This window comes from Crocodylus porosus, unplaced genomic scaffold, assembly GCF_001723895.1.
Source record: "Crocodylus porosus isolate Cpor-Errol unplaced genomic scaffold, CroPor_comp1, whole genome shotgun sequence".
In the NCBI taxonomy this organism is placed as follows: Eukaryota; Metazoa; Chordata; order Crocodylia; family Crocodylidae; genus Crocodylus; species Crocodylus porosus.
Genome location: NW_017728948.1, coordinates 47,331,336 through 47,344,219, shown reverse-complemented (window position 1 = coordinate 47,344,219; position 12,884 = coordinate 47,331,336). Strand labels below are relative to the sequence as shown.

At 36.5% G+C, this 12,884-nt stretch overlaps 1 protein-coding gene across 5 annotated transcripts in view; it reads left to right on the top strand.

The window, feature by feature from the left end:
* ATP8A1 (ATPase phospholipid transporting 8A1) overlaps positions 1 to 12,884 on the top strand; it is a 186,623-nt gene that overhangs the window by 137,829 nt on the left and 35,910 nt on the right. For all 5 annotated transcript variants that reach the window (XM_019552930.1, XM_019552927.1, XM_019552929.1 and 2 more), the window contains 4 exons: positions 6,369 to 6,443; positions 6,563 to 6,685; positions 9,588 to 9,666; positions 11,978 to 12,039. In XM_019552930.1, coding sequence (XP_019408475.1) covers positions 6,369 to 6,443; positions 6,563 to 6,685; positions 9,588 to 9,666; positions 11,978 to 12,039 — 339 coding nt within the window. The remainder of the gene's footprint in view (positions 1 to 6,368; positions 6,444 to 6,562; positions 6,686 to 9,587; positions 9,667 to 11,977; positions 12,040 to 12,884) is intronic.

Below are 12,884 nucleotides of genomic sequence, written 5' to 3'. Positions count from 1 at the left end.
AAAATAGCTTATTGTGTTGAGGAGGCCCTAAGTACCCAATTTCTTATTCCAAAGAAGTAATACCTGATTTATACTAGGCATATGCAGGTCTTAAATCTTAATCAGCAAATGCGTTATAATACTAAATTTTAACATTAACAAACTTCAGATATACATATTAAATAATAACTTTGCTGTACATTTTTTGTTTATTTTGCATATAAAATGTAATTCTTAACAATTAAACATTATTCAAGACAAAATGATCTTTAGTTTAATTCCCTTATACCCACCTTTTGCTAGCTACCATAACTTTTGCAGATGTTAATGGTTCATGTCAATACTTTGAATGAATAGACAGAAAATACATCATTGCACGTCTCTAGCAAGGACAACTGCCAGTCTCGAATCTCTCTTTTTAGTTTTTAGTCCTGATCAGGCGTGGGAGCAGAGAGCTCAATGACTATTTGTAAGCTTCTGTTTAATATGCAGAAATGCTACATCAGGAAAATGTCTGTTAAGCTTTTGTGGCCACGCCTCTTCTGTGTCTTGGAACTTCAGAAACCAATGCTCTGAAAGGCTGGTCTGAAGTTGCTTTTTAAAATAAGTTTTCATTGATTGTTGAGGGTTTAAAGGATAATCTAGTAAAATATGCATTTTTACGTATCGTGATTTTTATATCAACAGATCTGTTGATTTTATGTTTGTAAGTACCCTGATTGTTATAGAATAGCTTAATCTAAAATATAAAAGTTTATTCTGGACATTTGTGCAGTGATGTGAAATATGTCACTATTCCCCTTACCAACCTTTGGGGGGAGCAAGTTAAGGTCAAGGAGCCATCTCAAAAAAAACATAAAAATAGATGAACAAGAACAGAAGAATTGTCATACTGAGCCAGGCAAAAGGTTCAACTAGCCAGCTGTCCTATCTTTGACAGTGGAAAGTAACAAATGCCTTAAAGGAAAACTATATAAATGGAGTATGTATAGCATGATCCTCCCCCTGTCATACCCTCCCAGTCAGCATCGATAGGGTACAACTCAACTGTAGTTTAATATGCCCTGAAAACCTATCTTTCATAAATTTGCATAGTCCATTTTTTTAAATTGAATTATACCATTGCCCCCAAAAACATCTTGGGCAATGAGTCTCCATGTTAATTACAGGTACCCTAGACAATCAGTATTGGTATTCATACAGTGTGGCTAGAAGAAGGCTTGGAGCCCCTTCAAAAGGGGAACATTTCAAAAGAGCAGCAACTAGTATGTTTTAATTGTTATATGTGAAGGAGCTGAGATTGATTCAAAATGTAGCAAACCCAGTCCAGCTGGTTGAAGGAGTGTTAAAGTCAGAGCTGGTGTGCTCCATTTTGCATGGTGGTTCTTCTGTTCACACAACCATTAGAACATACTAGCTGCTACTCTTCAAAATGTTCCCCTATTGAAAGGGCTTCAAGTGTTCATGTGTTCTAACCCATGGACACAGCCACATGTTTGAACCTTGTGGTGCCACAGTTTGAGGCCTTGGCCTTGCCAGAGGCCAGACCAAGATCTTTCCTGATTTTATTTTTTCCTAAGATTTGTTGTCTTTTCAGGCACAGCATGTATTTCAAAAATGAAGCTGCAAGATAGTGTCCTTTACAGGGTCTATTAACGTAACTGTTCCCAGTTTCTCTCCATCTTAACCTTAAAAATTGAGTTGGGTAACACTTTAGATTATGAGTGCTGCTGTGAAAAAAGCTCCTCCTACTTGCTCCCACTCTAAGTATAACATCTGGAAATGAAGCCACGTACCTACCTTGGACCATCCCTGACAGCACAGCACTACACTTGAGAGACAAGGAACCAAAGAACAAATCTGATGCATGGTCAGGGCTGCTGTAAGATGCTTACATTTCATTACTTGGGAATTGGCACACATGGAACGAGCAAATGTGTGGGGTATGGTTCATAGCAGTGTTTGTGGGTGCAGCACCAAGGTGTAAACTCTGTTTGAAAGTTAAGAACGCATTTCACATTTTTAAAGCGATAAAAGTGTTATAATGTCATGCGTCTTGGAACAACCTCATAGTTTTCATGTTGTTCTTAAATTAGAGTTAAAATTGGATATACACTCCTGTATTTCTTTAAGACAAGTAGTCAGTTGGTATAAAATTTCCCATGCAGCTAACGTTTATTTTTTTTTAAATTTATTATAAAGTTCTTGTTTATGTTACTTTCACACATTTTATTAGTAAGCTTAAACCCTGGCTGTGACAAAAGGTATTTTCTTCTCATTTCTACTTTTATTTTTTGGTCAGTTATTTTTTTAGAAACAATACCAAATCCCCTATAGTTTGCTAGACAAATTGGGAAATGAGCAGAGAAGAAGATTGATTTGGGTTCATTTTTAACTGTTAGTAAAATAGTAAGTAACAGTTTTTGCCATGCACACAGGGTCTATGTTGTGGTTGGGCCTGGGTGTACATAAGCTTACTTGGGGGAGAAATACCCAGGCATAGATCTGAAACCACATTTGCTAGTCATACTATTCAGTGGACCAGGGTTTATATGAAGATACTGGCACAAGTACAGGTTTACAAAAAAAATCTCCTTTTAATAGTTGTTTTTCTGTCTCTACCCAAGCCCCCATTCCTAAGTAGGCATTAAATACCATGGAAAATGAATACATGAAAAAGTTGATTTTTGAAGCAGCCAAACTTGCTACACATATTACAAACCCATAAAAGTAAGGAAATTAAAGGCAAGCCACCTAACAATGTGTACCATTGCACCTGTCACCCAGCTATCATGTACTGGAAACTGGAGAAAACAGCCACAACTGTGCTACATACCAGGCCCCACAACTTTGATTCCATCTTACTAGAGATCTGAAACATCATTCCCCCTAACTGGCATTCTTCGTGCACCTGTCTGTGAAAGTACCAAGTCCCAATACAACCAAGTATTCTACCAACCATCCACACCTCCCAGTGTCAAGTTTTTAAAAATCAAGGGATATCTACAGAAGAAGAATATTCTATAGTTATTTTCAATTTAGTTTTAATAACCTAAAAAAGTATACATACATGTTGTATGTTAAGATTATAAAAATCAAGCACTAAAAAGCTAGGATCTGCCAAAAATAGTATTGGCTATACAACCTTTACAGTACATGTTCATATGTTAACACAATTGGGATCTGATCCCAAAATCATACCATGCCACATGGGACTCCAGGATTGAAGACAAATTCCCTGATCCTGTGGTTCACAGGCACAAGGATCTGCCGGTATGTGATTTTTTTTAAAGGTGTTGGCACATGGGGACCCCAGAATCAGGGAATGGCTCCCTGATCCAAAGGTCTCCATGACTGGGATGAGTCAAGTGCCTTGCATGTTGTGCTGAGCCCCACAGTTCATCCCAACGTAGCACAGTGCTTGCCTTGCCTTGCCTTACAGCTCCCGTGGGGTCTGAGGAGCAAGCCTTGTTCTGCTGCCGAGTTCCAGTGAGCTGTGGGGCTCCTTATGACTTGGCACCCTGGCTCAGCTGGTGGGTTCCCCTCCACTTTGCTCCCTGAAAACAATGGTGCAGCTTCATGCAGGGGCTGTCAGTCATACAGAGCTGCACCACGGAACTGTCAGCCTGCTAATGGGAAAGCTGTCAAGCAAGCCCCACCATGCAACTGACATCAGGCTGCATGGCAGGGCTACCCTTCCATATGTGTTCAATTTAAAGTGTGATGGAAACCATCCACAAAAATGTTACACGTTTTGTAGAGTTGGGGGGGGTGGGGCACGTGGCAGCCTGTTTTGTTATGTTATTGATTTCCTGAATGTGTGACAGGTTACTATTTATGGTGCAATTTACAGGTTAATTTCATCTCAAGTGTAACTTTCGTCAGGGGGCATATTTATACGTTATGTACATATGCATTTTATTGCAAGCTACATGATCACATACTGTTTGTTCAAGAGAAGACGGACCTAATTCAGGACTCTGAATGGGCTGTGAATGGAATAAAGGATTTTAGGAAAGAAAAAGAATGTGTTGTGTTTAAGGCACAGAGATAAAACCCAGAAACCTGAGTTCCATTAGGTTATCTATGACCCTGATTTAGGAGAATGTTTAAGTATATACATAGTCTAGTAAGACAACAGGATACTGTTTTCCTCAACAGGGGCCATAATGTCTACCTGTACACTGTAAAGACATTACATCTGTAAAGGTACATATCTATCTTACCTTCTACCTGTAAGATAATTATATTAATGCTGCACAGACCACATTTAATTTGAGTATAATTCAGATACTGAGTTCTTGACTTTGCAAGTTTTAACAATTTCTAATAAAAATGGTATACTTATAGTATTGCTATCTCAATTTTAGCTGCCTAATATTTTAACTTTCAATTTTTTTTCTGCAAGCTATAACACTGCTATTGTTTTCAGTAGATCCTTGAAACTTAGAGGGAAAAGGCAGGACTCCAGAGGTGCCTTTTCTCTTCTCCATTAAATTCCATTCAGGTTTAGCTGAAAGAATTTTTCAAAATCACCATTTTCCTGTGCAAAGAATGAGATGAAAAGAGTAAAATGTGATTATGTAGTTAAAGACTATAACATAATGCCTACACATGGTACAATTAAGGCTGGACAGAATCCTAAATTCTGGCATTTTCTAACTTTTACCTTTTGAGTGCTTAAATTAGCAGTTCAAATATTATTCTTCTAACATACTGCTTTTTCTATTTTAGTTATACAACTGTATTGGCATCTTACATGCTAGTACAGTAAGATATGGCTTTTAGAGAGTTATTGCTAAGAACCATTAGTTACTATGTTTTATATACTCACAGAAATGTGTTTACATCATACTTGAAAAAATTCAAAGGCAAAAGATGTAGAACAACAGACCACAGTAGACTCTGACCTGTCAGTTGTCATACAGTACTGTTTCTTTCCAAACAATAACTGAGGTATTAAAACACAAAATAAGTTTGAGCACACCAATCATATAGAGGAAATTAAATATTAAGATTAGCAAACAGTATTGTTTGATAGGTTATAAGTCATAGTTCTTATTAATGAATTTTAGCCAACATGGAGTATGAGTCTTAAGTTTTAATTTCTTTGCTTAATGGGTCTCAGTTTTAGGATTATTTTAACTTTTTAATGTTTGTGTGTGCACAAAATAGCTCTTTTTGTTTTCTTTTCCATCTCACAATCAAGATATTTATTTTTATGTACGTTCAAGCATATCATTGTCATAAAATAAGGCCAGTTTGTTCATAGAAACTGGTCATGTAGAGGCCAGCCTGGGTACATATTGATAAACGGTGAATTTGTAGCAATTCATGCTTCCATAATGAGGTTAAATGAAACGTGAACTGTGGCAAAGTCTATGCAACACAACATCTAAAATTCACTTGACTAGCATGTCAGTCTTTTTCTTCTTTGTTTTTTGTGCAATCTTATTGCTGAGCAATGATCTATGCTGATTCAAAGTTATTTTTAAATTCCATTTCATGTAGTGTTTTGTATTTAAAACAGTAGAAATGTTAAGTTGCCAAAATGTTGGTTTTCTGTGATATTTAAATAAACTAGAAAGCTTCAATTATAAGTAGAAATGTTTTAGATTTACATTTATTTTTAATGTGAATTTATATTTAAATTGATCGGGTGAGTAAAATGTAAATGATATAATTGATTTAATGAGTAAACTTATAAATAGCAAATTTCATTAGCACCTGATTCTTCCCATTTCATTTTATTGGCTATTTCACCCTACATTCCCCTCCTACTGAGTAGCATAGTAGAAAATAGGAGCAAGTCTGTCAGAATTATGCCATAAAGAACCTTATTTCATGTGAAATCTTGTGCTAGGGATTACACTAATATAAAAAAGGCCTTCTAAAGTACTCTTCTCAAATACTCTAAACCGTTTTGCAAATGAGGCTCAGTGCTTGTTTTTTCTATTGGAAAGCTTGATCTAATTGACTGGTGAGATCTGTGGGGGAAAGTACGATGTATTTCTCAGTGCAGAACGTATACTTAAAACATTTTAATGGAAAATTGTTTGCACTAACTGATCTTTGTAAGATGAGGCTTAAATTTTATTTGTGGATTTTCTCTGAATTGAATTTTAATTCTCAGATTCAAAATATTGTACTAAAGTGTACTAGTAGTACAATTCCATAAATCATTTTGAAAACCTGTAATCCACCTCAGTTGTTCTTTTTTTAATCTAGTTTCTTTGTAGAAACAGGTTAAGATTTAGTTAAAGATAAAGAATTGCTAATTTTATGTGACTAGTGATTGTGTTTTGAAAATGTCCTTTTAGTGAAAAAGCTAAAGTATATTTTAAAACATGGAAAAATATTTAAGCCCTGTGTCTTGACTTTTTTTCCAGATCTGGTTTGCTTTTGTTAATGGCTTTTCTGGACAAATTCTGTTTGAGAGATGGTGTATAGGTCTTTACAACGTGGTGAGTTGTTTGTACATCTTTAATTCCTGTTTTAACCATTTACATTAAAGTTTATTTTTAGTTTTAATAACTTAGCTCTCCAGTTCTGTGATTTATTTATTTATTTATGTATTTATTAGATGTTTACAGCTATGCCTCCACTGACTCTTGGAATATTTGAAAGATCCTGCCAAAAAGAAAATATGCTAAAATATCCTGAGTTATATAAGACTTCTCAAAATGCTCTGGACTTCAACACAAAGGTAGAAATTACTTTAATTGAAATTAAAGCAATCTTTAATAATCGTAAGCTGTGATGATCCATTTTATTTCTGTCATGTATTCATATAAAGTTAAAAATTAAGAGTTGCTCTTTTAGTATTCCCATCTGTCTTCAATGACTGGAAATGATTGTCTGTGTGAAAGCACAAGTCATATTTATCCAGTTTGGAGACTCTGGAAAGTACTATTAAAAATAAACTGTTGTCTCTTGGTAATAAAGCTGTCTCTTGGAGGCAGAAGTGATTTGTCCTCTTGGTCTTCAGGTCTTCTGTACTTGCACTGTTGTGTGGAAATGGATTACTGACCCCTGTGGAGAAGTAAAGCAAAGGACAATAAGAGCTGTCATTAAATTTGTAGGGGAGGAGCCTTACACCATTCTTCATTAATTTTGAGCTGTGAAAAAAAACAGTCATTTTTGTTTTATCAAGGAAAATAAATAGTGTGTTAATTGAGGTCTGCGGCTAATGTTGGTAGGAATTGGGAGATAACTGTATTGCAGAGTTTAGTTTTGAAAAGAATAGCAGAAATACAACTGAAAGTTGGATTTGGTTTTAGAATCCATACAACTTGTTTTTGGATTTTATTTAAATAGAAAAACCACAAAAATAAAGGAAAAGCAAACTGAAATCCTAGAAATTGCATTTTTTTTAAGTTTGCCACATTTGTACTTATCAAGTAAATTATTGACTTTGTATTTTGTGTTTTAGGGAATAGCATGAAATTATATATAGAGATACGTGCATATATTTTATGCACATATTGATGGGCAGTACAATTTTGTTATGCTGATTTAATTTTAAAATATTTATTTGGCAAGCTTCAAACAATGTAAGTAAATATTTGAGTAATCATAGTTAAAGGTATTGCTACCTAAATGCTCAATTTATGGTCTCTACTTAGAAACATCTCCATATGATGATTAGTAATAGATTTTATGTGATAATGTAATAAGACTGGATTCTTACCTGGTCAGTAGGAATTAAGTCAATTGTTTATATGAAGTTAAACTCACTGAGAAGTTGACCCATTCTATATAATATGTAAGTTCTACACTCTTTGCTCAGACAGATGGGTACAAATTTCTCTTCAGGCACTCCTTTTTTGCCTGAGAGCAAAGCTGAAAATTGCTGGTCAGGAGTATGGGTAAAATAGAGAGTTTATTGTACAATGGTAACTACTTTTAAAATGTGTAAGATTTTAATTTTTGTATTGAGATCCATGATCGATCTGCTTTTAGTGCTGCCCAAGAGAGTAGTGCTGTGCATTCCTAATAGAGTAACATGTATGTATCAGAATTATGTACTTTCGCTCTGCTTCAGAGTACTATACTCTGTACCTACTATACTGTACATACTATAGTAACAGATTATTATATTTTCTAGTGTATACTTTTATTTGAATATATTCCTGGTAGTTCATAATATTTAAAACACACTAAATAGGCCCAAAGGAAAGTGTCCTGCTGAGTACTATTGGTGAAAAATGATATGCTACCAGACTTTATAGTTAACTGATCCAAAAGATTTTAAATCGGGTCAGTTACATCTATATGTGCTTCAAAAACTGAAATGTGTAATATTTTTAAATGGATAAATGTTTCCATTTAAAAATTGCTAACTTTTAGTGTTCAGAGTTGTGCCAAAGCTTTCACTAACTTTAGTGGAAATATTGTGTGGCTCTATCCATGAAAGTCTTTGAAAAGTTATAAGGAAATGGCTACAAAATGCCTAGCTATATAAGCATTTGGAATCATTGCACTGACTGATGATGCAAAGGTTTGTTATGGTAAAAAGGGTCAGAGGTTATGAGGCCATGATAGAGGTTAAAGGATTAGCATGTGACAATAAGTAGTGGTCAGGAAAATGGAAAAGTAGAACTAATTTTTCTTGCACCCACCTGTGCTTTCTGTCAAATAAAAACTTGTGGTAGTGACATAGTGAGGGGGAGAGACAGAGGTTAATGAGTAACACAAGTTCAAATGTGCAAAGTATTGGAGCGTAAATACAACCCGGTGTAGTGGGGTAAGCTAACAAAGAACTTTGAGACGCAGTGGAAAATGCTATAAGGCAGGCAACTTAATTTCTATTGTTTGAACTGCCTTAAAAGTGTTAATATGTGTCAGCTTTGTACAATAAAGCTTATGCATGTAAATGGCGTTTCTAATAATAAAACATGACTGCTGTCCTGAAGGATGCAAGTGTTCAAAATTCATTTTTTTCTATAGTTCATTAAGTTTTTCATACCTGTATATATTATAAACTATAAACCTCACTGATGATCTCTTTGTATTTAATGTACATAACTGTTTTAATAAGTATGTCTTTTGTAAATGGTGATACATTTGTTAGTAAAATTATAGTAGTTTAGTGTAAATGGAATATTGTTTAGTAACGTATTTCCTATAAAATAGGAAAGCTTTTATGTGACATGCTGCCTTGAATATAGTGATATATATGATGAAAACCAAGAAAAAAAATTAAATAAGAAATTAGTTAAAATGATTCTAAGGCAGAAGTACAGAGTCTAGGTATATAAAAATGTGTTTTGTGCAAAATGTGCATAATAGGGACATTATGTGAGAAAAGAAAATCTAAACCCTAAATTTTCCGTTGTGATAAAAAGTATTGTTTTTTATATATGTTTTAAAATTGTCTGATAACTTAAAATTAAAAGTGAGATAATAAGCACCTTTTTCAAAACATATAAATAAGTGACCCATGAAAAGCTGAGAGGCAGAAAGTGCCTGTCAGTTTTATTAGTTCACAGAGGTGGCCTGACAGAAACGCATTTTGTGAATCTAGCTCAAAGATAAAAAAGGAAAGGTCAAGGTTCAGAGAGCTAGTTTATCGCAAATGGTTCTCATGGATTTTTGTTTTCCCTTAGGTTTTCTGGCTTCATTGTTTAAATGGCCTCTTCCACTCATTTATTCTGTTTTGGTTTCCACTAAAAGCCCTCCAGGATGGTAAGTAAGTAAAAGGCGCGCACACACTGAATTTTTTCTCACTTTTCTTGAAAAATAATATCCCAGAATTACTGTCATAAGTACTAACAGCATTATATTTTTTCCTGAACAATCTAGTAACAGTGGATGGATTGTGCACATTCCCAGTCTCCCACAACTTTTGGAAAGTATATTTCAGGGCTTGCTATATCAGTTGCATGGGCTGTTGCTGGCAGGAAAAATACTAGTGAATATTTCAGAAGATCCTATGTTTCTTGGACAATCTCACTCATGTGTTGGCGGGGGGGCAGAACTGAAATAACAAAAATGGCAGGTTCCTCTAAAGTGTTAAGGCTTAATCATTGACTCTAAAATTTTTTGCTAATTTCATAAAATCATTGGGTTGGCAAGGCCCTCAGGTCATATTGTCCATTCCTCTGAACAGATACAGGATTTGCTGTTCCTAAACTACTCTATATAGATGCCTGTCCAGCCTCATATTGAAAATCTATAATGAAGGAGATTCCCCAGCTTCACTTGGCAGCTAGTTACTTTGTCCTGCAGTTTGTACAATTAAAGTTTTTTTTTTCCTGCATTTTGATCTAAATCTGGCTTGCTGCCCTTCGTGCCAAGGAAAATCTGTTTACCATTTTCTTTATGGTAATCTTTCAAATACTGGAGATCTTCTATCCCAACCCACCTTAAACTTCTTTTCTCTAAATTAAACACATCTAGTCATTCAATTTTTCCTCCATTTGATTCCAGTCTGGTCTCCAAGTTGGTTTTTTTTCTGATGCTACCTTTATTGTGGTTTCTTTCCTAGGCTTTCACATCTGACCAAACATAGAATTGGACCAGGGTCAAACTCACCTGGAGTGTCATGCTGGATCTAGACTGCAAGGCTCCTTGTAGTCCAGATCCAGCTGGAATGAGAGGGCTGCCACAGAGGTGGTTGCAGCTGCAGCGAGAGGTTTGGCAGCAGCAGGTCTGAAGGAGTGTGCCTAGGAGTGGCCAATGCTAAGCTTGCTAACAATGACAATGCCCAGTGGGGCCAGAGGGCCCCAGATTCTGTGACATACTGTGGCCCCCCACTTCTGGCACCCACTTGCAGCCTAATAACCCAGTTTGAATTCAGCCTGTGGGCTATATGTATGACACTCCAGGCTTAAACCTTACCACCACTGTGACGTAAAGCAGTATCAGTCACATTTTAAAAGGGAAAAGCTGAGGTACATATTGGATTTTTATGTTGCAGAACCTGGGATAGAAACCTTTTCTACTACTATGCACCCTTCATGATTTTATTTAACCTATCTTAATCCCCTTCCGCCTTCTCCTTTCCAGACTAAAAAGTTGTAGTCTTTTTCATTTCTCCTAATATGGCAACTGCCTTAGGCCCCTGCTCATCTTTGTTGAATCGAAAACATGCAGATTTGCAAAAATATAAAGATCATGATGTTGGCCTGAATATTTTCTGGACTGACACAAATCCAAGGGTGTGGACCTACCCATGATTATTTTTGCATAATTTAACCCAGATTTTACTCTAGCAAATTTACAATGTGATCATGAGAAAATGCATGACTAGTTCTCCCAACTGCCTTTAGAAAGCTAACTGCCTTCAGAAAGCCCTATTGTGACAGCTGCCCAGTGTGTGGTATAGGAGATAATTTGCATTGAGCAAACTGCCTTCCCAGAATTAAATTGACCAGGGATGTAGACACAGAATGTGTTCTGCATGGTAACTTTCCTATGGATACATCATCTTATTCAGGGGTAACTTTAGTTTTAAATAATTTACTATTTAATAGGGCTGTGCATCTTGTCTGCTTATTTTTATTTATAAAGTCAATTTACTGAATAATACACAAAGAGCTGTCTCTTCAAACCCTAACGCTGTCAATGAAAGCTGCCTAACTTGGGCCTATATGATCAGTACATACTATGTGGTTTTTTACACTCTCTTTGAAGAAAGTTGTTTTGGAAAAAAAATAAAAGTATATATTAATTTCTTAGGTATTTTGCATTAATTGTCTTCTTTGGAAAGCTCTTTTTGGAAAGCACAAGTCAGCAGCAATCGAAGGTTCTAGACAGTTAAGTACTAACAATTGGTAGTGTGACCAGTGGGTGACACTTCCCCACTGATCATCACTACTTAAGACAAAAACTCTTTATAGCTCACCTGAGGAGTTGTGCTTTGCTTGGTGTTGGGAGCAAAAGATTTTGAATTACCTGAAGTGAGAGTCCTGTTAGATTATATCTTTTCAAAATCTAAATTATGAATCAATTTACCATGCCTTTTTTTAAAACTTACCATTCTGTTTTGCTGCAGGCACTGTTTTTGGCAATGGTAAAACATCAGACTACCTACTTTTGGGAAACATTGTTTACACTGTAAGTCTTGCTACACTTGTCTGGGATTCTATCACATCATTTTTTCCTAATCTGTTTTTCTCAACTTTTCCATCTTTCATTCTACCCACACAATATATGGGGACTCCCCCACCGCGATGGAAGACGGACTCAAGGGGAACGCCTCCAGATCTCAGGTTGGGGAGGACTGGGTTAGAGAGCTTCTGGAGGGGCTGGACGTGTTCAAATCAGCAGGTCCAGATGCTCTCCACCCCAGGGTGTTGAGGGTGCTAGCAGGGGTTATTGCAGGGCCCTAGGCATGGCTTTACGAGCGATCGTGGTGCTTGAGCCAGGTGCCAGATGTTTGGAAGATAGCCAACGTGCTCCTCCCCTTTAAAAAAGGGAGGGAAGACCTGGGCAACTATAAGCCCATCAGTCTTACCTCAATCCTAGGAAAACTCTTTGAGAAGATCATCATGGAGCACATTTGCAATGGGCCAGCTTCAGGGATGATGCTCAAGGGCAACCAGCACGGTTTCATTAGGGGCAGGTCATGTCAGACCAACCTGATTGCCTTTTATGATCAGGTCACAAAAGCACTGGATGCAGGTGTTGCTGTGAATGTAGTCTTTCTGGATTTCAGCAAGGCCTTTGACACCGTCTCCCACCCCATCCTCATTAAAAAAACTACGTGACTGTGGCATTGGTGCCTACACAGTCAGGTGGATTGCAGATTGCCTGCAGGGTGGTGGTGGACATGTCGTATTCGACCTGGGGAGAAGTGGGCAGCGGAGTCCCCCAGGGCTTGGTCCTTGGGCCTGTGCTGTTCAATTTCTTTATCAGCGATTTGGATGATGGGGTGAAAAGCAACCTGTTTAAATTTGCTG